The sequence below is a fragment of the Pituophis catenifer genome, unplaced genomic scaffold, assembly GCF_029215685.1.
Source record: "Pituophis catenifer annectens isolate HBS135680 unplaced genomic scaffold, rPitCat1.0.hap2 SCAF_12, whole genome shotgun sequence".
Classification (NCBI taxonomy): domain Eukaryota; kingdom Metazoa; phylum Chordata; class Lepidosauria; order Squamata; family Colubridae; genus Pituophis; species Pituophis catenifer.
Genome location: NW_027256892.1, coordinates 26,946,871 through 26,969,513, shown reverse-complemented (window position 1 = coordinate 26,969,513; position 22,643 = coordinate 26,946,871). Strand labels below are relative to the sequence as shown.

General features: G+C 51.9%; 3 protein-coding genes across 7 annotated transcripts; 1 reads left to right on the top strand and 2 right to left on the bottom strand.

Moving 5' to 3' along the window:
- Positions 1-90: 90 nt before the first annotated feature.
- TRAPPC4 (trafficking protein particle complex subunit 4) lies at positions 91-1,589 on the top strand. Its single transcript, XM_070952453.1, has 5 exons — positions 91-281; positions 384-558; positions 652-755; positions 836-962; positions 1,291-1,589. The coding sequence occupies exons 1-5, from the start codon at positions 107-109 to the stop codon at positions 1,367-1,369; spliced, it is 660 nt and encodes a 219-aa protein (XP_070808554.1). The 5' UTR covers positions 91-106; the 3' UTR covers positions 1,370-1,589.
- Positions 1,401-9,962, bottom strand: SLC37A4 (solute carrier family 37 member 4). 5 transcript variants are annotated; one of them, XR_011600969.1, is made up of 11 exons: positions 8,355-8,419; positions 7,435-8,128; positions 6,537-6,769; positions 5,335-5,578; positions 4,773-4,931; positions 4,493-4,578; positions 4,229-4,342; positions 3,496-3,561; positions 2,776-2,914; positions 2,467-2,700; positions 1,401-1,486 (listed from the first exon to the last, which is right to left on the bottom strand). XR_011600969.1 is itself a non-coding variant. In XM_070952449.1 (10 exons), exons 2-10 carry the CDS (start codon positions 7,580-7,582, stop codon positions 2,534-2,536), a joined length of 1,356 nt encoding a protein of 451 aa, XP_070808550.1. In that variant the 5' UTR covers positions 7,583-8,128; positions 9,438-9,962; the 3' UTR covers positions 1,645-2,533. The 5 variants fall into 5 exon arrangements, 3 of the variants coding, with proteins under 3 accessions (XP_070808550.1, XP_070808548.1, XP_070808551.1); XR_011600968.1 differs by having other exon boundaries at positions 1,405-1,489; XM_070952449.1 differs by lacking the exons at positions 1,401-1,486; positions 8,355-8,419 and adding an exon at positions 9,438-9,962 and having other exon boundaries at positions 1,645-2,700.
- Positions 9,963-10,603: 641 nt separating this feature from the next.
- Positions 10,604-22,475, bottom strand: HYOU1 (hypoxia up-regulated 1). Its single transcript, XM_070952380.1, has 24 exons — positions 22,288-22,475; positions 21,904-21,997; positions 21,721-21,799; positions 21,278-21,432; positions 20,898-20,974; positions 20,112-20,293; positions 19,449-19,564; positions 19,069-19,252; positions 18,760-18,894; positions 18,398-18,480; positions 17,961-18,093; positions 17,657-17,844; positions 17,232-17,370; positions 16,925-16,985; positions 16,715-16,797; positions 16,239-16,409; positions 15,713-15,906; positions 15,540-15,627; positions 15,224-15,346; positions 14,334-14,467; positions 13,809-13,893; positions 13,192-13,411; positions 12,931-13,014; positions 10,604-12,068 (listed from the first exon to the last, which is right to left on the bottom strand). The coding sequence occupies exons 1-24, from the start codon at positions 22,370-22,372 to the stop codon at positions 12,010-12,012; spliced, it is 2,952 nt and encodes a 983-aa protein (XP_070808481.1). The 5' UTR covers positions 22,373-22,475; the 3' UTR covers positions 10,604-12,009.
- Between the last annotated feature and the right edge of the window lie 168 nt (positions 22,476-22,643).

Sequence of the window (22,643 nt, the reverse complement as noted above, 5' to 3'; positions counted from 1 at the left end):
CGGCTGGAAAGGAAGGCGGCCGTCCGCGCAGGCCGGAAATCCCGCGGCTCAGCGCACCCGGAAGAGGCGTGGCGAGCCCCCCCCCGCCAGGCCTACGGGTGCCGCGATGGCCATCTTCAGCGTCTTCGTGGTGAACAAGGCCGGCGGGCTCGTCTACCAGCTGGACCACTACGCGCCGCGGGCCGAGGCCGAGAAGACCTTCAGCTTCCCGCTGGACCTGGTGCTGCGCGCGCACGACGAGCGCGTGCTCGTGGCCTTCGGGCAGCGCGACGGCATCCGCGGTGAGGGGGCGGGGGGGGCGCGGGGCGGCGAGGCGGCGGTGGGTGGGTGGGTGGGGGGAGAGCCGCCCGGCTGAGCCGCCCTCCTTCCTCCCTTCCCCGCAGTGGGCCACGCCGTGCTGGCCATCAACGGCGCCGACGTGAACGGGCGCCTGACCGCCGACGGCAAGGACGTGCAGGAGTTCCTGGGCAACTCGGCCAACTACCCGGTGGCCATCCGCTTCGGCCGCCCGCGGCTCTCCTCCAACGAGAAGCTGATGCTGGCCTCCATGTTCCACTCGTGAGTGGGCCGGGGGGGGCGGGGGAAGGCGGGGGCCCCGGGCGACCCCCACCCCGCCCCCTCCGCCCACCGGCCCTGCTTCTCGTCGCGCAGGCTCTTCGCCATCGGCTCCCAGCTCTCCCCCGAGCAGGGCAGCTCCGGCATCGAGGTGCTGGAGACGGACACCTTCAAGCTGCACTGCTTCCAGACGCTGACAGGTAGCCGGGCCGGGCCGAGGGCGGCGGGGGTCGGCCCTCCATGCCCGCCTCCGCCTCCCTCTCCTTCCCTTCCTTCGCAGGGATGAAGTTCGTGGTGCTGGCCGACCCGCGGCAGGCCGGCATCGAGGCCCTCCTGCGCAAGATCTACGAGATCTACTCGGACTTCGCCCTGAAAAACCCCTTCTACTCCCTGGAGATGCCCATCAGGTGCGCTCGAAGCCCCCCCCATTCCAGGAAAGCCCTTTGGGTGGGGGTGTCCTGGCGCCTGGCCTGAGCCTGTGGGGTCCGTTGGCTGTCAACCCCCACCCCACCCCCCGTCTTTCCTCGAATAGGGAATTTTCTTCAGGGGCCCTGCAGTCTTCTTTATGTACTGTCTTATATTTTAGCATATCCCAATAAGTATGCAGGGACAATGCTGGACCCAAACATTTATATGAATTTTTTTTCCTTGGTAAAGTTAGAATGAAAAACGTGGCGCTATGAAGCAAGGGTGGCCTTTTATTCTAAGTCTGCTTCTGTTATGCTACTATTTCAGATGTGAGCTCTTTGATCAAAACTTGAAACTTGCACTGGAGGTAGCAGAGAAGGCAGGCCCCTTTGTCCCAGGGTTATAGGAGGAAGTTCTTCCACTTCAGTTGCCCAATGGACTGTTTGGATCTTGGGACCAGAAAGGCTTTCCAGCAATTCCAGAGTCGAATTGCTCTACTCCGTCCTTGTTTGGACAACCTCTGCTGCTGGAAGTTAGAAGGAAACCTTGTTGGCTACATGCATGTGTTTAATTTATGCTTGGCACTTTCTTTATTGCATGCGGAAATAAAATATTCTTTAAAGAAAGATGATTTTAATCTTGACTTCGGGATAAACTGACATCCAACAACATTTATTATTACGGTCAATCAGCCAGATGTTTAGACTGAATTTGTCATTTTTCCACCTATTAAATACTTCCCAAAGACCTAGGATAGGCAGATGTTACTATGGTAGATGTCACCTGATTCCCAGCAATTCTTCAGACGGGCACACAACTTTTACTGGACAATTCTTTATTTTTGTTGACACACGCATTCCATATAACAGTCATAGTTTAGAAGCTATTATAGTAAATGTAGCAAGATTTATTCCTAAAGGCATCTAATTACATCTGGAGATCTTCATGGCTGCAGAATTGTTAGGCAGTTCCAACCCCAGCAGTTTAATACTGCTTTTCTTCTATTAAAGACACAGGGCATCAAACCCCTCAGTTTATACCGATACTTGTGATACAGTCAATAAAGTTTGATCTGAGGGTTACTCTCTCTCAAATTCTAAAAGTAGTTTTTAGTCTACTTCTCAACTTACCTGCTATCGACTGAACCTAAGCGGAGTAAGAGTATGGCTCCCTTTTTTTCTAACTTATTTCCTGTTTGGTTATACCTGAGTGTAATTTGTGAGATGATTTGGAAAATGTCAATTGAAAATCTAACGTAGGAAATGACACATACCAAAAGTGTGTGTGTGTGTGTGTGTGTGTGAAGCAATTTCTCAAAAGTGAAACTTCTATTCAGCTGCTCCGTCCCCACTGCTGGGCGCTGCCAGTGAACCCAGCAGAGGCTGTGACAGGCTCCTGAGGGCCTCCATTAGGTTTTGAAGGATGAGAACTGGCAGTAACAACCAGGTGAGATTTTGCCACCACTTTGTAAAGGCAGGCAGTAAACCTGCTTAGAGCGTCTACCTTTTTTCTTTCTGAAGTCCTGGCTGTGGATGAAGGAGGCTCCTTTGCAGCCAAGTCGTGTGGCCTTTCAGTCCACTTTCTTTGGCACGCGACCCATCTTGGTGCAGATATTTCTCAGAAGGAAAAAGGCCACAGTGCTGGCTATGCAGATCAGCTCCACTACCCAGAAGGCTGTTCCCCAGCTGTAGTATTTGGCAATTGTGCTGAAAGGCAGGCCAGCCAGGAAGCCTCCCACTGAAAAGAAAAAGAGAGTGTTGGGCGCGAGGTGGGCTTTTATCCTCAACCGGTTCAGATTATATTTTCACATACCGTTAGCCATTAGGGCAACAATGGCATGAGATGTGCCACACAGGTTGGATGGCGCGCTCTCATTGGCTATGACGCCAAACAGTGCAATTGGTCCATAAGAGCAAAATCCAAAGATGGCTCCTAAGAGCAGGATCCAGAGCTACGAAAATGGAGCCGGACAAAAGGTTAGGTGTACAAATAGGATACCTTTCCCTACTATCTGCATCTGCCTCTTGGACTCCTTTTCCTCATCACTGTCTGTGAAATGGTGCCTTAGATGAAGCACAGCAATGTTTAATCTTCAGTAAACTTTGTTTTTCAGTAATCTACTAAGAAAGTGAGAAATAACAGCACCTCAGCCAATTGCTATTTTAAGGTAATTTTTAGATCAGGGTACTAAAATATGAAACCTTGGTCATCTCACTGCAATAGCATAACTAGGAAACAGGATAACTGTTCCTGCAGCCCCTCAGAGGGAGGTCTCCCACTTCTATGGCTAGCACAGGGGTGTCAAACATGCGTTGTCACGGCTGCATCATGTGACATATCGACTCCCCCCCCTTCGCTAAACAGCGTGGGCGTGGCCAGTGTGTGACGCATCCGGTCCGTGGGCCGCAAGTTTGACAGCCCTGGGCTAGCAGCTGCTGCTAATGACCCTGCATCTGGCATCAAGTCAGTGGCTGAAGCAACAAAATGATTGACATAATCAGTGAGAGAGAGAGAGAAAGAGAGAACAAAGACCTCATGTTCTGTAAGGCCCACAAGATCAGCCAGAGGATAGAAGAATTGATTCCAAGAATAATTTCCCTGGAAGAAAAAGAAAGGAAATGAGCAAGGAGCATGAGAGAATGTTTGGAAAAGACAAAACACAGCAATAATCGTATACAGAAGCAGAGACCCCAGAAAGGGAAAACCCTTGCCAGCAATTTTCCAAAACAACTTTGCTAGCTAAAAATTTTAAATTAATGGCAGACCTATTAAGGCCCCTTGTTGTTGACTGGGACATCATCAGTATCTGAAGATTCCCCATCGTTGGAATTCTCAGCTTTTTGAGCTGAAGCCAGAGGAAAGGCCACAGTTTTGGGATGAAATATGATGATCTATCATGGCTTCAATAGATGGGCTTGTAATTGCCAAAAGTTCAGGAAGCAAAGAATCTATCCAGGAATGAATTTCACCTTGATTTCAGAAACCCAGTTTTGTTTCCCTGAACGTTGCAAAGTTTTGTTTTGTTCCGTTAAAATTTGTTTCTAAAAACTGCAATTCATTTTACTGGTGGAAATCCTCACAAGATGTGGCATTTACCTAAAGATAAAAGCATTCAAAATGGTCCCCTTTCACTATCTACTCAAACAGGTGACAATATAAATGAGATGAAATTGGGGGGGGGGAACCAATTCCCTCCTGGAGAGCAACAGCTTTGCCCGCCTTCAACGCCACTCTTGTATAACTGAGCCTCCTTCCTATAGTTTACCTTGGGGGAGCTGTCAGTTACGGTGACTCGAAAAAGGAACAACGAGGCAGCCATGCCGGCCATCATCAGGAGGAGCAGGGGATGCCGAGGGTTTCCGTAGATTGAGAGACCCACCTGCAACACACACACACGGATCCAAAATGAAGTGCGGCATCCTTGTTACGAAGTATCTGTCAACACATCCCAGACAAACCCGTCTCTGTCTTGGCATCCAGGCAGAGCCTGTGGGGGTTTTCAGGGCGGCCCTTCCTCCTTCATGCTTACCCTGGCCACTGCACGGTCCGAAAGGTAACCAGCAGCAATGCTGCCCACGAGGCCCCCAATTTCCAAGGCGCTCATATAGGAACTGCCTAAGAGCAAAGAGCACAGTGACAATTCCAACGAGGCTGCATCCCTGCCTGTTGCATGGCACTTCCGGGCTCCTCCCCTGGTCGGTCATGCAAAAGACCCCACCACAGATACAGTTCCACAGAACATTGACTCTGGCTTACCCAGACCAAGTGCTAAGCTCTCAAAACCCCAGGAGAAAGGCGATGCCTCCTACCCACAAGGGCAGACTGTCCTCTCTCCTGAATGAGAAATAGCTGTCCCCAGTCAGTGCAACACGTCTTCACACCAAACACCACCAGATAGCCAGAAGAAAGGACCCAGAGGTAGGGAGAACACAGCAGCTCAGCCAAGGTGCTGTCATCCTTCGAGGAGTCTGTGAGAAAGAGACCATTCAGCAATCTGACCATTCTCCTGGGCATCTTCGCCCTGGCTACACGCTTCTTCTCTGCTCCTCAAAGTGAAGGAAGACGGATGGATTTATTGATAGATTAGCCTTATAAGTTGCTGTATTGATCAGAAGACAACTCCCCAAAATGTAATTGGGATTCAAACAATATAAATGGAAGACACACTTACAAGAAGAAGAGCAATTCTTCACGAAGAGGGATATTTATAACAGACCTGCATCCCTGACTTCAAGTCACAGCAAAGTTTCCATTTAGTTCCAGAAGGCGGTGGGGGCAGTGGTGGTGGTGGGGACACACCTGAGAAGGCTGCTTTCATGGCCCTGAAGATGGTATCTCTGATCAAGGGGACCGGTTTCCCTACACACTCACCTTGTTTCCCTTTCTTGGGCTTAGAGTCAAGGTTGGGCAGTCCCACATCCGAAGGCTCATTCTTAATCAGGAGCAGGCACACCAAGGAGGCAACCACACACAGTGAGCCAGAGAAGGCCAGAATGGTGCGCCAGGCATAACTCAGTGCCATCAACGCTGCCACAATGGGTCCGATCCCTCCGGCCAGATTCATGCTGGTGGAGAGGATGGCCCACCAAGTCCCAAACTGGGAAGGTTCAAACCACTATGGAGAAGGGAGAGGGAGGGAGGGAGGGAGAGAGAGGATGGGTGTGTGAGTGTCTAGGCCAAGGCCAAGTCCTCACACTGAGCTTAGACTTCCAGGAGCAGCAGACACTTTCTGGACAAATTTCCATGCTCCCCAGAACAGTCCTCAGAAAAGCAAAATGAAGTGCATTTCCACATCAATTGTTTAGCATGATTTCCTCAAAGCAGTTGACAAGAGCATTTAATAAAAAACATAGTACCTTTTTTAATGGCAACCGACACAGGGACCTGTGCATTCCACCTCTCCAAGTTCATGGATACAAATGAAGTCAAGCAATGCAGCAGACGCCCCAGAAAAGCTTACTTCTGGGTTATCAGTGAGCTCAAGTCATGCCTTCTACAGTTAGTCCGAGTTGTGAGGGAACTTGAACAGGAGGAGGCAGCTACTGGATTAACCGTTTCCCAGAAGTGTTTGGATAAGGAGGTTCTGGATCAGACTGGCCTTTGGCCTGCAGTCTTTTAAGGCAGCCAACTCGCCAAAGACTGCTCCTAGTCACCAACGGCCCAGCCATCTCTGAACAAGGCCACTTGCTCAGGGCCAAAGGAGGTGACTAGTATCCCAAAAATATCTGAGAGCAACATGATATGATTTGCAATTTATAGCTCCCGCTGCCCTTGCCAATCCAAGCCCCTCCTAGAAAAATGACATCTCTGACTAGCAGAGAGCACAGGTACTACGGCCTCTCCCTCCCCACAGTTGCAAGGGCAGTTCTTGGTTCCATTAAAGAGCTGCAAACTCCCAGCACTAACACAAAAGATTAGTCAACGCGGCGTTCTCGGCTTGCAGCTCTGCATGGGGAGAGCCAGGGGCTATCCATGTGGGGCCACCTTCTGGTGGCTTCCCAGGGACAAGAACCTGACTTGCTGCTCCCACACTAAACTGCCCCTGCAGGGGAAAAATTGGCTCCTTCGCTTACCTTGCGCAGCACTTTGCCACAGGGGGGCCAGCCCAGGCCTTGGGCCAGCCCGTTGAAGAACCACAGTCCTGCAAACAGGGCAACGGTAGAACTCCAAGAAAACAGCACGTTGACCAATCCCACCAGAAGGAGGCCGGAAGAGAACAGCCAGCGGGCACTCAGTTGGTCTGAGAGGACACCACTCACAAACTTGCTAATGGCATAAGCGGCAGATTGGCTGCTGGTGATGAGACCTGAATTGAACGAGAGCCGCGGAAAAACCTCAAGAGCACGATTGCCAGGGCCTGGCCTGAAAGGGGCTCAGACAGGCGGCGTTAACCAGAATCAACCAAAAGGATCCTGAGTACAAGGAGGGCAGCAAGACTGATTGTGGCCAGAGAGAAGAAAAGCCGGAGGGCAGCCATTTCAGAGAAGAAGTGGTACTTTTCCCACAGAGGACGGCAATAAAATGGCACCGTTGAGCTCCGGGTCTGGCTGTGGGCTTCCTGTGGCCTCTGAGTGACCACAGTGAATATAAAGACAGTTTTCTCTTGCGGCATCATTAAAGCAGCCAGAATCATGATGCCCCTTCCAGTCAAGGATCGAGCTCAAATCTGGAGATACAATTCCTTTTCTCTCCAAATAAAAGCTATTCAATATTGTCCCAATATTGTAGCCTCTCTAAACAATGGCTGCAGAACTGCAATGTCTGAGAAACAGCAGCAAGCAGGTTTCCCTGGCAAAGTGACACCTGTCCCAAGCATAAAATTGGTTCTCAAATTCCCTCCAACTCTCTTGGTATGAAGTCTCTGAAACTTCCAAAAGGGTTCTGTAGCCCCAGGATCCCCTCTCCAAGGATCCCATCAACAAATAAGCTGAAAGAAGGAAGGAAGGAAGGCAGGCAGGCAGGCAAACTTACCTAAATCATCTTTGTCCAATTGTACCTCTTCCATGATTGAAGGCATCACGAAGGAGAAGGTTTTTCTGTTGAAATAGTACAAGGTGTATCCAACATACATAGCAGTGAATATGACAAACCGGTGATAGCTATAATTCTTTCCCGCCATTGTTGGGTGGGCTTGTGCTTCCAAAGCTTAAGAAAAAGAGTGGAGGGAAGGAGTAGGCTGTTCCGCTTTTAAGAGTCCAAACTGCAGGCGCAACAGAGTTGCTGACCAAGGGGAGAGGAAGGGTGGCAGCCAAGGGTTCAAAAGAGGGAGCCAGCAGCTGCCTGACTGTCTGTTTGCGTCTCTGCTGGGCAGAGGCTTTGTCGAAGTTCTGGCTTGATTTCAACTGCGCTCATGGCTGCTTTCTGGAGAATGATTAACTGGAGGGCCAGGCTGGACACAGAGTTCAGTATAAATGCACCCATCGACAATGGAACCCCCGCAGAGTCAGCCTGTAATAAACAGAGTTCGTGCCCAGCATGTAAAGATTAGTGAGGGTTTTTTTTCCACTCCTTGTTCTGACCTCTGAACTCAAATAGTCCAAGACCAAACAGAGCGGATCAAGGTCTTCCTGGAACAAGCAACCTCCTGCGTCAGGACTGGCTCTCTCGCCTGCCTGCCTTCAGATCTCAGAAGGCCACACTGAGCTCAAAGATGTTCTTCTGCAAGCTGAGAGACACAGAGAACACGCGTCAAATGCTGCCCATTGGAGAAGGCAAGTTCAGCATAAAAATACTTACCTACTTGGGCACAAGACCATCTGGGCACAGCAGGCAGATTAAAAACCAAGAACCCCTTCCCATTTCTAGGTAAGAACTGAAGCACAATAGTTTTCCATTACACCTTTGAGATGTATTAGCTTATGGACAGAAGAACAAAATACCAGGACTGTTACCTGCTCGAAGTAGCAGGTGTGCCAGAGGAGCCATCGATGTTAAGAAAACGAGAATCACAGTTCAGTTTAAAGCACGGGCAAATACAATAAAGTCCGCCTGGCCTCTGAAGAGAAGCTCTTACACCGACCTCCCCAGGCTGCCCCTGTGGAGAAGGCCCTCCTCCCAGAGACGGGGCTACTCCAGAGGAGCCTCAATATTTGGTTTCATCACACTCCAGCAGTAAGTAGGTCCCAAAGGGCAAAGGTCCTTAAAGGACGCCAACAGGGCTTGGAATGCTGCCCAGAAGGAAAGGAGGGAAGGAAGGAAGAGCCAGGCAGTAGAAATGCTTTTAAGGCAGGGAAGGGGCTCTCCTTCAGAGGAGAACTAACCTGCCCCGTTTCCTCCTGGCACAATCACCTTGGTTCAAGCTACAAAAATTAACCCTCAAGACAAACTTTGTCTATCAGCCTTTCCACTAATGTAGCTCCGGGCAAGTAATCGAAGCAGCCTTGGAAGGACTAACATTTCTCTCCCTGTTGCCTTCTTATACCTCTTCTTCTGAATGGCCCAGGTTTTTTTTAATTAACCCCTGGAAGAGGCTGCTAGCTCTTCAGAGTTACTCTTGCAAAATGTAACACATTTTCTGCTCTAACTCCAGTTAGGTTAATTATTTCCCTCTTTGTTGTAAAAGGCATCTAATACTTGTTGGACACTTAATCCTCATTAATACGCAGCTTTCCCTTGCTGATGTCTAACAAGGCAACTCAGAAGAGAGGGGGAGAGATTACAGGGCTACCTATATAAATTGCTCAACAAAAGTCACCTCCTTGCAAGTTGACATTTATTTATTAGATTTTTATACTTTCTTTATTGCTTTGTAAGCAACTCAAGGCGGTAAACATACATAATGATCCTTCCTCCTAAGATGACAACAACCCTTTGAGGCAGGTTGGGATGAGATAGACTAGCCCAAAGTCACCCAGCTGGTTTTCATGCCTAAGGCAAGACTAGAACTCAATTTTCTGCTTTCTAGGCAAGTACCTTAACCATATTACCCCGAACAGGCTCTTTGGAGACAGACCATCCCCATCACTTGGGCTCACCATGAAAGATTGGGGAAGGCTCCTGGTGCTTCAATCGGGACAATTTTAATAAACGTTTTATTTCAGTTCTGGCACCTTCTTTAATGTCATTCTGCTTCAGTATCCATCCTGCAAATTCTGAATTAGCCGCAAGAATTTCAGAAAAAGAACTGCTCCAGATACCTTGAACCTCAATTTTTTCTACCTTTTACAGGTAATCCTCGATTATGATCACAATTGAGCCCAAAATTGATGTTGCTAAATGAGCCATTTGTTAAGTGGGTTTTGGCCCGATTTACGATATTTCTTGCCACCGTTGTTAAGCGAATCACTGCAGTTGTTAAATTAGTAACTTGGTTGTTAAATGAGTCTGGCTTCCCCGTTGACTTTGCTTGTGGGAAGGATGATCCTGGGACATTGCAACAGTCAGAAATGGGAGTCCGTGGCCAACTGTCTGGATTTTGACCACACAGGGATGCTGACATAGTTGGGTGAAAAACGGTCGTAAGTCGCTTTTTCCAGTGATGTTGTCACTTTGAAAATCAGGTGGGAAATGTACCTGTTTATTTGAATAACCTAATGTGTCCCCGGAAGTTGAACCTGGCCAGCACCGGGCAGCCTCCCTCCCTCCCTCCGGCTCTGCAAAACGGCCAAGGCTTTGGGGCGGGCGACCCCCATCGCCTGCAGCCCTCCCGGCACCAGGAGCCTCAGCCCGCCCAGAGGCGCCAGCAAGCCCAGCCTTTGCGAAGCCCCCGGTGCCGGGGAAGGAGGGCGGCCCTGGAGGATGACGGAACCCGCCGCTTCCGCCAGCTCGAACGGCGCCCCGGCCGGCAGAAAGGGTCCCTCCCCCCGCCCGCCCCCTCCCTCCGCTGCCCCCCCCCCCAGCGGCCTCACGTACCCCTGCCGTCGGAAGACGCTCGTGCTCCCTCGCCTGGCCAGAGACGCCCCTCCCGAGCGCCATCCCGCCGCCCATTGGCCAGGGTGGACGTCACTCCCAGCCCCCCAAACGCCACTTCCTGTTACGAGCAATGGCGCCATCCTACTCTTTTGCCCTAGGCCCGCGAGAGCGCATGCGCGAAAGCAGCCAACCCGCCGAAAATCCCTTTGTTGTCTCCCCCCCACCCCAATCGAGGGCAGCTCGGCGGCGGCGAGACCCCCCCCCCCCCAAGACGACTCAGGCACCGGGCGGTGATTCCAGTTGCTTTATCGGGACTGACAGTAGAAAGCACGTTCTGCCCAAAACAGGCCCACAGAAAACCGTTGCGTCTCTTTAAGAAAATAAGCTCTGAAAAGGAAGCCGATTCCAAGACGCCCTTGGAAAGCTAGGAAGGTTGCGGCTGTTCCCGTCCGTCTCTCCCTCCCTCTCTCTGCAGGCAGCCAAGAGGCCGGGAAGGAGCGCAGGAAGGTCTCCAGCGATGGCAGGCAGGCAGGCAGGCAGGCGGAAGAGGGGCATGCTATGCACGGTCGGCTTTCAAGCTCTAGGAACCGGCCTAAAAGGGGGGGGGGAGGCGGAATTCCCCACAGCTACAGAATTAGACAAACTCAACATATAAACTTCTGAACTAACGTTAGTCCAACAGTGCTTCCTCTGGGCCGAGCATCTCTGACAAATACAGAATATTCATTTTCTGTTCCTACAAAGGAGATTCCTTGAGGGAAGAATACGAATAGAGGAACTGGATCTTCCTCTGCCTGTAAGGCTACAAAGTTTTTCATACTGTGAAAAAGCTTCATGTCTCACCCTAGTAGCTCAAAGGCCAGCAGCAACAGAAGCTGCCAGCCTTGGGAGCCCGCTTCCTATTCCCCTATATATTTCCCCAAAGCAAAAAATGCCTCGATAAGAATCATGGATTCAGGATTGTTAAAGTGGTTACCAGAAATCAGAGGGTAGAACGTTTAGGAGCAACGAACGGCCAGCCACGCTCTGACAGCACCCTTAGCTTTCATAACAGCAGCCGAGTTGCATGGAGGCCCCTTGAAAGGTACAGAATGAGGCCGCAGTATTAACTGAACAGAAAGTAGACCAGAAGAGGATACGGATTCTCTCTCTTGCTTGTCAGCGCCAGCCTGGGTGCGGATGGCCTGCCTGCCGCCTGGCTGTTCTGTTTTATATTACCTCCTCAGGTACAACAGGGAACATTTAAGGTTTCTTTCAGACCGTTACTGCCTACCCGTTTATGTTTCATGGAGCTACGGAATAAAGACAGCGATAACAGCCGTCGGCAGAGAGTAAGATGACCAGGTTTTCCAGGCAAGGAGAGCCGCTGCAGGCCCTGCTTTCTGCATCGAAAGTCCTAGAGAAATCCAGGTAGATTTAATCCATTGCTGAAAAATGCTGATCCCAGGAAAAAGCTGGGTCAGACACCGCAAACATTTCCAAAGAGCTGAAAGTCTTCTTTAAAGAAAGGAGTTGATACAGCAGAAAATTTCCAAATGAGCAAGAACAAAATCCCCAAACAAAAAGGGGGAAAAATACAATTCTATTTTGTCATCAGTTTGTGCCATGTTCCACTAACCATGTCCATCATAAAAACAGTAAAATTAACTGTAAATAAATAGATGTTGATGATGCACACAGGGACTTGAGGAAGTGTTATAATTCATCATTACTTCTGGTCTCTTTTGTTTCTGCAGTCTTATCTGTTTGCGGGACTACATTAAAGACAAAAACAAACACAGTTAAATGTTCAGATGCAGGGATCAGGAAACAATCTCAGAAATATCCTGCTGGGCCTTTTGCTATCCCAGGACAGTCCCCACCGCCTCACAGTCTCTGGCCAATCAAAGGGCTTGCTTGGGACTTGAGTGCCCAGATTGTGCCCAGCTCCTGCCAGGTGCTTGTGGAAAGTTCCAGCCCACTTAAGCAGCTTTGCATTATTCAACTAGCATTATTTTTCCATCATCTGCGTGAAATGTTAACCATGCTGGAAATGATACAGGTACTCTTCTGGTTACCATGGCCTTTGAGACCGACACTGCTGTTACTGAGCAAGGTGGCTGCAATGACCAGTTGTTATCCTAACTCCCTCCAAGACAAATGGGCCATTAACTGGGAAGTGGCAGGAGACCCAGTCAGGAGCTTTTGGGTCCGGGGGGGTGGGGGGGTGGGGTGGCTGCAGGGAGGTCATGGGAAGTAGGGCCCAGCACTGCACGAAGCCAGGATGGCTGAGAAGAGGCTGTGGGTCAGTGCAAGCACAAGGAGGCTGGGAAAACTAACCAGAGCAATGGGTGGCCTTCCCTGCTGGCTTCCTCACTGATTTGGGGTTGTGGGAAGCCATCAAGAAAAGTTGCAAACGGCGATCATGTGGCCCTGGGGTGGTGCGATGGACAGATCTTCAAGGACATTTGCAACAGTAGATGAACAAGGTCAGTGAGCGAGGACTACAGGTAAATGCCACTGCTGTGCTGTAGCACTTGTGGCTCTGGATGAATGTGGAAATCTGGTGGGTGGACTCCAGTGTGACCCAAGGAAAGGCTCCCTCCTCCTCCTCCCCCTTCATCGGGGTTCCCTTACCTCCATCTGGGTCCAACTCATTGTCCAGTGGCGTTTTCTCCTCCGTGGGGGGCTCTTTGGCTGGGCTGGCATCTTCCGGCCGATCTGCTCGTGGCAGAAAAAACACAGTTGTGGAGAGAAACCTTTCTGCAGTGAAAGCAGCCCTCCCTCCATCACCCAACATGCACTCTAGCAAAGGGCACTCAGAGGGCTTCCGAAGGCTGCTCTGGCTCCAGTCCAGGAATCCAGAGGCAGGGAACACCTGCCAGAAGGCCTGCTCACCTTCCCGAGTCTCCTGCTTGGGAGGGGCGGTCTTGCCATTCTCCGGAGACCCGGTGGCGTTCTCCCTCTTCTTGGGCTTGGTGAACTTGGCCTTATTGAGAAGGTACTGCACCTCCCGATCCAAGCCTGCGATCTTCATCTCAATGTCTTTGGAAAGCAGAACGGGCTTGGCGGTGGGAGGCAGCTTGTTCTGCTCGGCCAGGGTCTCGTTCTTCCACACCTGGGAAAGAAAAGGCAACCGGCATTCGTCTCCTAGCTACTCATCGCTGGCCGCCTTCTGCCTAAGTAGCTACTTCCCTCACATTGGGAATGTTATAGCTGTCTTTTACAATTTCATACAGTAAAGGCCGATGGCAGCAGAATTCAGCAGGGCCACCTGAGGAATCAGACTGGCCACAAATCCTGGCTGTGCCATGTGCAGCAAGGTGACCTTGGGGAATTGATCTCCTGCCCCAAAGAAGGAACTTGGAGACAGGAAGACCACCAACACGTCCTGGAGCAGAAGCTGTCTGTGCTTTTTGGGATTAAGTGCGGCTCTCGAACGCAAGGCTGCCTGCTGCTGCATAGGCAGGCCTGGAATCCCCAACATTGTGGTCACCTCCTGCGGCTGCACTTACCTCCGTCTCATTGATAGCTTTCTGCAAAGTGCTCAGCTCGATCTCGGTGAATATCTGATCAGGCTCCGGGATCATTCGGGCCCCCCTGAAAGGAGCAGGAAAGGGGCTCAGCCTGCCTAAAGCAAAACTCAGACGCAGGTGCCTGTCACAGGTGGCAGCTCCCGGTCTCAATTGCACCAGGGAGAGGGCAGCTGATCCTGGGAAGATCTTATTTCAAGCCAGCAGGCTGGACAAGAACACACCATCTATTTTTGCTAATAAAACTGCAGTTCCATTTAAGTCAGCAATCAGAGGCCCCACAATTTTAAGTTTTCCCAGAAATCCCTTTTCTAGCTTCTATTCACAGAATCAAGGATGCCCCACAATTCATGAAACGCTATGGAAGGGGTAAAAAGCTGCAAGGTGCTGGCTATATGAGCTGGCTACATCTCAGGCACTCTGGACATGCTGCAGAAGCTGAAGATTCTCTCAAGGGTGTGAGGAGGTCTAGGGGCCCTGCCCTGCCCTGCCCTGCCTTCTTCCTACCTGAGGAAAATGCTGGAGTGATTCAGCAGGCTCTCCAGGGCAGCCAGGCGGTCTGGCCACTTCCTTCTCTCCTCTACCCGGAAGAAGAGGCTCCGGCACAACCTCCTCAGCTCAGAAAGCTTCTCCTTCAGCTCCTGGGAATCACAACAGAGAGGAAATGGAGCCCAGTGCAAAGCCATCCTTTGACCATTTCTGGTATGGCAGGAGCCGCCCACACAAGCCAGAGGGATCCACGCAGAAGCTAACCCAGCCCTTAGACCATGATTAATGGACCAGATCTCAGCAAGCCCCACTGTCTATCATAATGTGAAGAAAACAAGAGTGCCAGGAGAACTGGTCAGGTATGTGCCAATAAGAGTGGCCTCATGTACAGTTGCAAGAAAAAGTATGTGAACCCCTTGGGATTACGTGGAGTTTTGCATGAATTGGTTATAAAATGTGCTCTGAACTTCATCTAAGTCACAACAATAGAAAAACACAGTCTGCTTAAAATAATACTACACAAACATTAGATGTTGCTATAGATGAATTTCAGAGCACATTTTATGACCAATTCATGCAAAACTCCACGTAATCCCAAGGGGTTCACATACTTTTTCTTGCAACTGTATGAGGCTTTTTATGCCAACTGAGTGAAACACTGAAACATCAAGGTGGTGGTGCCAGGAAACAATTGGCCACGTGCCACGCCGCCGGTCTAACTGACCAACTCTGTGCCGAGTGCTCCTCCTACGAGCTGCCCTGATGAGGGAAGGGGATCCCAAGCACCCCCACCCTGTCAGCTACCATTTGAAGGTACTGCCCCCACCAAAATGGCCAGTAACGGGGGAAGTTGGGAACTGCCACATGTTGCCTGTGTCTTTCTCAGCTTCGTATTGGTGACGTCTAACCTTTGTTGGGGCTGTGTAGCCCTCGTCTTCCATCCAGCTGGAAGCTTCACTCAGTTTCCTGGATATTTCCTCCCTTTCTTCTTCAGTTGCAACCAACTGGTACTCCTCCTGATAGAGCTTGTCCTGCAAAGCACGAGAGGGACTCACTTTTCTGAAGAAGAACCTCTGAGGACACCCGAGGGAATGGGCCTCTCAAGCAGCTGTCCTTATTTCTTCCTGGCTGGCCAAGGCATCTCTGCTTCTTGGCAGCGTCGAAGGAGATCAGTCAGGCTTGGCTGGGGTGGACAGGCTGTTCTGATCCATCCTCCACTCGTACCTGGGTCTCAAAAATGAAGGCCTCCAGGCTGTTGGCCGACTTCTCCCTCTCCTGCTTCTCCAGGTCCCTTTCGGTCAGCTCCTGCAACCTGAGGTTGGGAGAGATGAGAAGGGGGACAGGCCAGACCGCCCATTTCCCACAAGGCAAGGAGGGGCTGACCCCCCCCCACCTACTTCAGGCTGGAGGTTTGCAGCTCCTCCGGCAACAGGTCCAGCACGTCGTGCACGTCCAGCTCTACTGCAATCTCCTCCACCAGCCGCTGCTTCTTGGCCTTCCTCTCTTCCTCCACTGCCATGGCTGCCTTCTCGGCGGGACTTTTTACAGGGGGGTCCTCCCCCTTTCCAGCCTCTGCTTTCTCTGGGGCTTCCTAGATGGGAGCAACAAGGTTTCCAGCTGCTCACTTTTTCTTTTGCCAGAGGCGGGCAAAGGTCTACTCTGCCTCTGAGACTCAGTCCCACGAGCCCTGCTTCACTGGGTCACAAGGAGGATGTCACTTATGGGGGGTTCCTTGTGGGGCCAGTCGGGCCACAGAAGTGTCTGCAGTCTGAGAGCCAATGAAGATCGCTATCACCCATCAAGGATTCGAAGAAGCCCATTGTGGCACAGGTTGGGGAGACACCAGCGCCCTGTTCCACTTGGACACGATGCTCGTTCACCCCATAAAGGTTTCCCACCCCTCCCTGCCAGAAAAGGCCTCACCTTGGATCCTGCCTTTTCTCCAGCCTCCTCCTGCTGGCCCTCAGGGGCAGAAGCCTCTCCAGCAGCTTTCTCCTGAGACCTGGGCGGCTGCTTCTCACCCTCCTCACTAGCAGGCCCAGCATGGTCCTTCTGATCGTCTCTCCCAAACTTGGCTTGAGCCTCTTCCTCCTCCTGGGGGCGGAAAACCACAAGGAGCCCTGAGAGAACTTCTGCAAAGCCAGACAACTCAGCCAAGCCACGGGGGATGCAAGCCCAAGCCACATAAAGCCCAGCTTCCTGAAAGTCCCACGTACGCCATATAGCCCGGGGGTGGGCTTCAAAACCCACGCTATCGGTTTGCTTTTAGGCGTTCTCACGTGCAAAGCTTCTGCTAATCCAGGGTACCCTGAATTCCCCCCCCCCCCACACACACACACACCCGCCTTGGTTGATACTAACTCCAGCCCAGCCTGCATTAGGCTCCAGCCCTTACTCACATGAACAGCCTCCGTCACGTTCTCAAAAGCTTCTGGCCCAGGGCTGCCTCCTCCGAACAGGCTGGAGATGGTGTTTCCAAGTTCTGCCCAGAAGAAGAAACAAGCCTCAGGACGGCTTCTGACAAGGCCAAGCCTTGGCTGGAGCTCCTGCAGTCCCCTGGGCCAACCACCTGCGAAGCCCAGCGGTGGCTCCTAAACCAAAGGTCTTACTGGTGAGTGTGGATTCCTCCTCTGGTTTCTCCTCTACCATTGTCTCAAATACAGACTCCACCTGGAAGAGGGCAGGAAAAAAGCACCTGTGATGTGGGCTGGGGCTGGAGGCTCAGCAGCAACCTGTGGCACTTGGCCTCTCAACCCCTCCCCAATCATGACTGCTGAATGCTGACCGGAAGGTTTCTTGTCACTTTGAAAGAAATAAACACACGGAAACTATGCTGAAAGCTTTCACAAAGCAGATCACAAAATGTAACCGTCACTTGCATGGCGCAACGTCAGGCCAAGGGCCCTCCTGACTTACCCGATCAAGGCTCAGCACGCCACTCTCATCCATATTGAAATGAGCCTTTATGCCTTTGGATTCATAATCCAGGTGCTTCTGGAAGCTCTCTCCCACACCGCGCAGCTTCACCTTTGTGAGGTTCAGGGACCCAAAAGCTCTGCAGCAGGAGGGGGATGGGTGAGCAGTGAGGCCCCTCCTCATTCTGCAGTTGGCTTCCAGCTCTGCCCCCGAGATGCCAAGCCCTAGGCAAGCCGGGCAAGGATCTTTTTCCTCAACTGCCGCCCACAGGTCCCAAAAGGAGGGGAAACACTACGTCGAGCCCAGGTGAAAGCGAACCAGCTGCAGGCTGCTGCTTCCAGCCACGTCTTGGGCGTCCTCGTTCCCTGGGAGCTACGCAGGCCAAAGCGGCTGGACTCCCACAGCCGGCCCAGAAATGCCCTCACCGTAGGTCGCTCTCGCTCAGGAAGCCCATGTCGGCATAGTTGACCTGGAACTCGAAGTCGTCTGTGTAGCGGTTGAAGGTGATGACCTTGCGCTGAGGATACGGTGCCATGCGCTGGAAGAGGATGCGCCGGTTGTGCTTCAGACTCCTGGACTCGTCCCCCTCTTCGACTTCCCGGGTGAACTCGACCTGTGGGAGGGAAGGGGGGAAGAGGCGGCCTGCTTGCCCTCTTCGCCACTCTGGAAAGTGGCCCAGTTCATTCTCCAACGGCCAGCCCTTCCCCGCTTGCTTCTACCTCCCCTTACCTGGATCGGGTACACGGCTGCGTCACGGACAATGAAGGGCTTCACCTTGAAGGCTTTGCTCAGAGCAGCTGCCTGGTAGACGGCACCCATCGCAGCAGCCTCATCAGCATTGATGTTCTTCCCCAGCTCTTCCCTGGAGAAGATGGAGGTGCTGCCCTTCAGCTCCACCAGCGAAGTGGAGGACCAGTTCTCTCCCCCCTCCACTATTAGCTGTGCCCCACTTTAGAGGAGATAATGCCTGGGTGGGGGTCCCTGCTCCTCAGCCAGCCGGAAAGAGCTGGCCTCAGTTTCCGTTCCTGCAAGACCAAGGTTCCCAGGCCAGCCAGGAGAAAGCATTGAGCTGGATGAGCCAGAATGGATGCCTTGGGCGAGGTGTGACTGGCTACACTGAGCCATCTAAGGAGGCAGTGGGGAGGAGGCCAAGGAAGCAACCTTACTTGCCAACTACTTGTAACAGAAATTCCTGCACCTTCGGCACTCGGGTAGCCCCTCCGACAAGGATCACTTGGTCAATTTCATCCTGAGAGTGGGAGAAAGGGACAGAGCCTGTTCAGGAGCCAGGCTCAGCCTTGCTAGCCGATGGGGAAATTCTGGGTGGTCAGCAGCAGAAGCACTTTTACTGTTATGTATTTCTAACTAAGGGTGGTGCGAACTCAGAACAAGAAATATTCCAGTTAACAAAATGATGTTTTCCAAGTAGAAGGAGCAGCTGCTGTGCAATCCTGCCCTGTTTTGTCAGCTAATAACTGGTGGAGCCCTGCGACTCCCAAAGGCTGCATCCCACCACTCCTGTACCTACCAGGCTCATCTCTGCGCTACTGAGGGCCTGCCGAACGGGTCCTGCTACTCGCTCGAACAAGTCAGAACACAGATTCTCAAACTCTTGTCGGGAAACCTTGGCCTTGAAATCGATGTCATCCAACAGACCCTCAATCTGGAAAGAAGAAGAGAGAACCTGAGAACCCCAAACTCACCACTTCAAATCCTCCAGCGGAAGAACTGGCGTGGGAGGCTCCCCTTCCTCTCAAAGCCACCACCAACTTTACTGAGCTGCCAATCTCAGGCCCCTTGTGCCCAGGTGCAGTCAAGAGCTCTGGGTGCCACCTGCCTGAGCCATGTGGTCCACATTAGCACTCAACACTGTTTTCACCCGATTGGCTTCCTTCAGCAGCTTGGCCATGGCACGTAGATTCTGTCGGACATCCTTGCCCGGATGCTGCTCGTTGAAGAGCTTGGCCAGGTGGTCACGAAGGCGCAGCTCCATCTGCAGCCCTCCCAGCGTCCGATCAAAGCTGAGCAAAAAGAGCCAAGGGCAGAAGGACATTAGCGGGAGCTACTTGTCAATAAGTCTAACCCTGACTCCACTCCACCCTCCCACCCGAAGCTTGGCCTCTGTTCCCTTCCCTCAAACTTCTGACTCATTTGCACATCTCTTTCCTTCTGACTTGCCAGAAAATGAGAGATCAGATTTCAAACAGAAACTCTTACCCAACACCCCTGATCTGCAGCTGAGGTTGGACCCCCGAGTCCTTGGTCTTCAGAGTTTGGTAGGTCACAATGGTGCAGACGGTACTGCCTGCCCCCATGTCGTAGAACATGATGTTCTGAAAAGAGAAAAACATTGCACTTCAAAAAGGCCCTGGAAGAGGCATTCAGAATGACTCCTCTAGGAAAAGGATGCCAGCAAGTCAGTGTGTGGCCTGCCCAGCCCGGCTTCTTCTCTACTGCCATGCTTGTCATGGAGATACTGCGGACAGGGCCTAGAAACCTGTACAGGCATCTATTTCTGAACTACCGTTTTATGTGTGGCATTTCTACTTTGCTGGGCTCTTACAGTCTTTTTTCCTCTATAGGATCGTGGAAGCTGTGGACCCTCAGTTTACAAAAAGAAGCAGGCTGTCCACAAAGCTAGGAAAGGCAGAAGGAAAGAGAAGAGGGTAACAACCAGCTGCAAGGTGGGATGTACTTAATTCGTGACAATGGGTGTACGGAGAGAAGGACCGGGTTGGGAACAAACCACCCTGGGAAAAAATCTCCTTCTGTGGTTGCTAAGAGCCAGCACTGTCCTGATGGCACATAATCAATAGGCAAAAGCTTTGTCTTGAGATCGTTGTCCCTGAATACTGCACCATCCAGTTTGCCCCAACCCACCTGAGCTGTGGCATTGATGTCTTTTCTCCGGAAGACGCCGTAGTTCAACGCCACGGCAGTGTTATCGTTGATGAGCTGCAGAACCTTGAGATCGGCCATTTTGGCCGCATGCAGAACAGCTCTCCTCTCTGCTTGGTTGAAGTATGCAGGGACAGTGATTACTGCATCTTTGACTGGTTGCTCTGAAGGAGCAGCGAAAGCAGCTCGTTAGCTCACAGTTCACATACCTTTTAACTTCTTGTTGTTTCCTTCACTTGCGGGCAATGTGTAACTTTCAAAATGGATCATCTCATTTTATTTCAGCAAAATACTATTTAGCTAACACGTTATTGCTAAAAACAACTCAAACATCAACAACAATAAAACAAAGATTTAAAATTATGCAATGCTTGCAGCATTTTTTATAAGTTGCTGTCAAAAGCTTGCCATAAAGTTAAAATAATGTTAAAACTGATTGCACCCTCCAAGTGTCTTCCCCAAGAACCAAAAATTAAAAATAAGGAAAGTAAGGACACCCTCCCCCCCATTTCTAAAAGCTTGAACATTGCAAAGGGATGCGATTGATCCTGAAAATGCTTGTCTCCTCTTCCTAATATTTCAGGGAAGAAAGCCCGGTAAGCAAACTATTATTGCATCCTAACTAATCTCATTGCTCCGTACTGCTAGATGGGGCTAATAGAAAAAAACTTAACACCACCCGGAGAATCACTTCCCCAGCCTTTCGCCCACATCCATTTCCAAAAGTAAATTCTCATGCTTCAATGTATACACAAAAGCAATTCCAACCTGCAAAATCCTCAGCCAGTGTCCGAGAATAATTCAGGACCATACCCAGCATCTCTTCTGGAGAATATTGCAACCTGCTGCAAAAAATAAGAACAATCGAGTCCCCTTAAAGATGCTTGTAGAAATATGTTTTGCAAGGAACTAGATTCTATCCACATAGCAACTGCAAATGGTTCAAATCCCATTCCTTGAATAATGATAGGCAGGTGCCTACCTCCCACCACAGTTATTCAAACAAGCACTTGGGACACCTGACCAATGCCCAGAAGGAAAAAGGTAAAATAAAACGCAGGACTCATTTCCAGGAGGTACAAAACTCTCCGAGTCAACTTGGTCACTGTGCCTGAGCAGTGCGAGAGACACTGTCTGTGGATACTCACTCTGAGAGCCTAAAGATGACCGTCTCCCTCCTTGCATCTTTCTCCAGCTGATGCTCTGGGAACCGTGACTGGTACCGAGCCACTTGGGGGTTGTCAAAATGTTTGCCCAGAAGGTCTTGGAAATAGCGGAATGTGACCTTTGGAGTTTTAATAGCCTGCAAAATGAAAGTGCCACAACAGACAATGCTCCGCGGCAGCAATGCTTTTTCCTCACAATAAAGCTCAAATGGAGCCAGTTCAAAATACCAAACCTCTCTCTGCATTTTGCAGCGTGAATCCAAAAGCACCTGCGAGCTGCTTAATGGCCGGAGCGGGTGGAACAAAATAAGAAGAGGCAAGGCAGAAGGAACACAAACTCAGTTCAAGAGTGAGTAAGAAGTCTTTAGAGCTGCCTGAGAGAGAAAGAGAGGAGGAGACCCAGGAAAGGGAGTCTGAGGGCTTACCATTCCTGCTGCGCTGTCACCAAAGAGCCGCTCGGTCTCCTTCAGCACCACGGCTAGTGGGGTTTTCCTGCGAGACTCCCTAGAGCAAGCAAGGCAGCCAAGTCAGTCCCCACGAACAAAGCCGCCTCCCCAGAACTGAGGCTGAGGCCGTAACCTCGGAGGAGGAAGGGCTTCCCGGCTCACTTGTTTAAGACGATTTCCATCGGCACCCCGGGCTTGACCAGCGCCACCTTCATGGACTCGCTGCCCAGGTCCACCGACATCACAGCCAGGGAATCTGCAGCACAAAAGCCTGGCTCGGCTTCAGCTCTTCCACCAGGAGCGCCGGGGCCGCGATTTGGCCTCGGCCCTACCGAGGGCGCCCCAAATCTTAGCCCAGGCTAAGCCCGGGCCCCAGCTCAGCTGCTTAGCGAGGTGGAAGGTCGCCTGGCTAGAGACGCCCCCTCCCCTCCCCTCCCCTCCCCGGCTCCCTCAGCCTCCCGGAGCCCCGGGGCACTGAGCGGCCCGCGACGGTTGGGCCCGCTGCTTCAGGCCGAGGGCGGGCGGGCCTGCGGCGGAGGCGCTCACCGGAGAGCGGGGGCAGGCAAGCCAGCGCCACCAGCGCCAGGCGGCCGAGGAGCGGCAGGCAGGGCCTCCGGGGCGCGGGACCCATCCGGACGAAGCGCGGCGGCTCGGCTTCCTCTGCTGGCGGCGGCGTGGAGCGAGCGGCTTCCCGTGCGATGTCGGCGGCCGGCGCGGCGTGTCTCCCTCGGCCGAGCTTGCTCCTTCCGCGGCGGCAGCGACGCGCCTCCAGGCAGACGCGGCGGGCGCTCATTGGAGCGGCCACCCGCCGCGCGCCGCCATTGGTCCACGTCCCCGGCGTCGCGCTTCTCCGGCGCCCGCCCCCGCCGGAGGAGCATCCGGGGGCGTGGCCGCGGCGAACT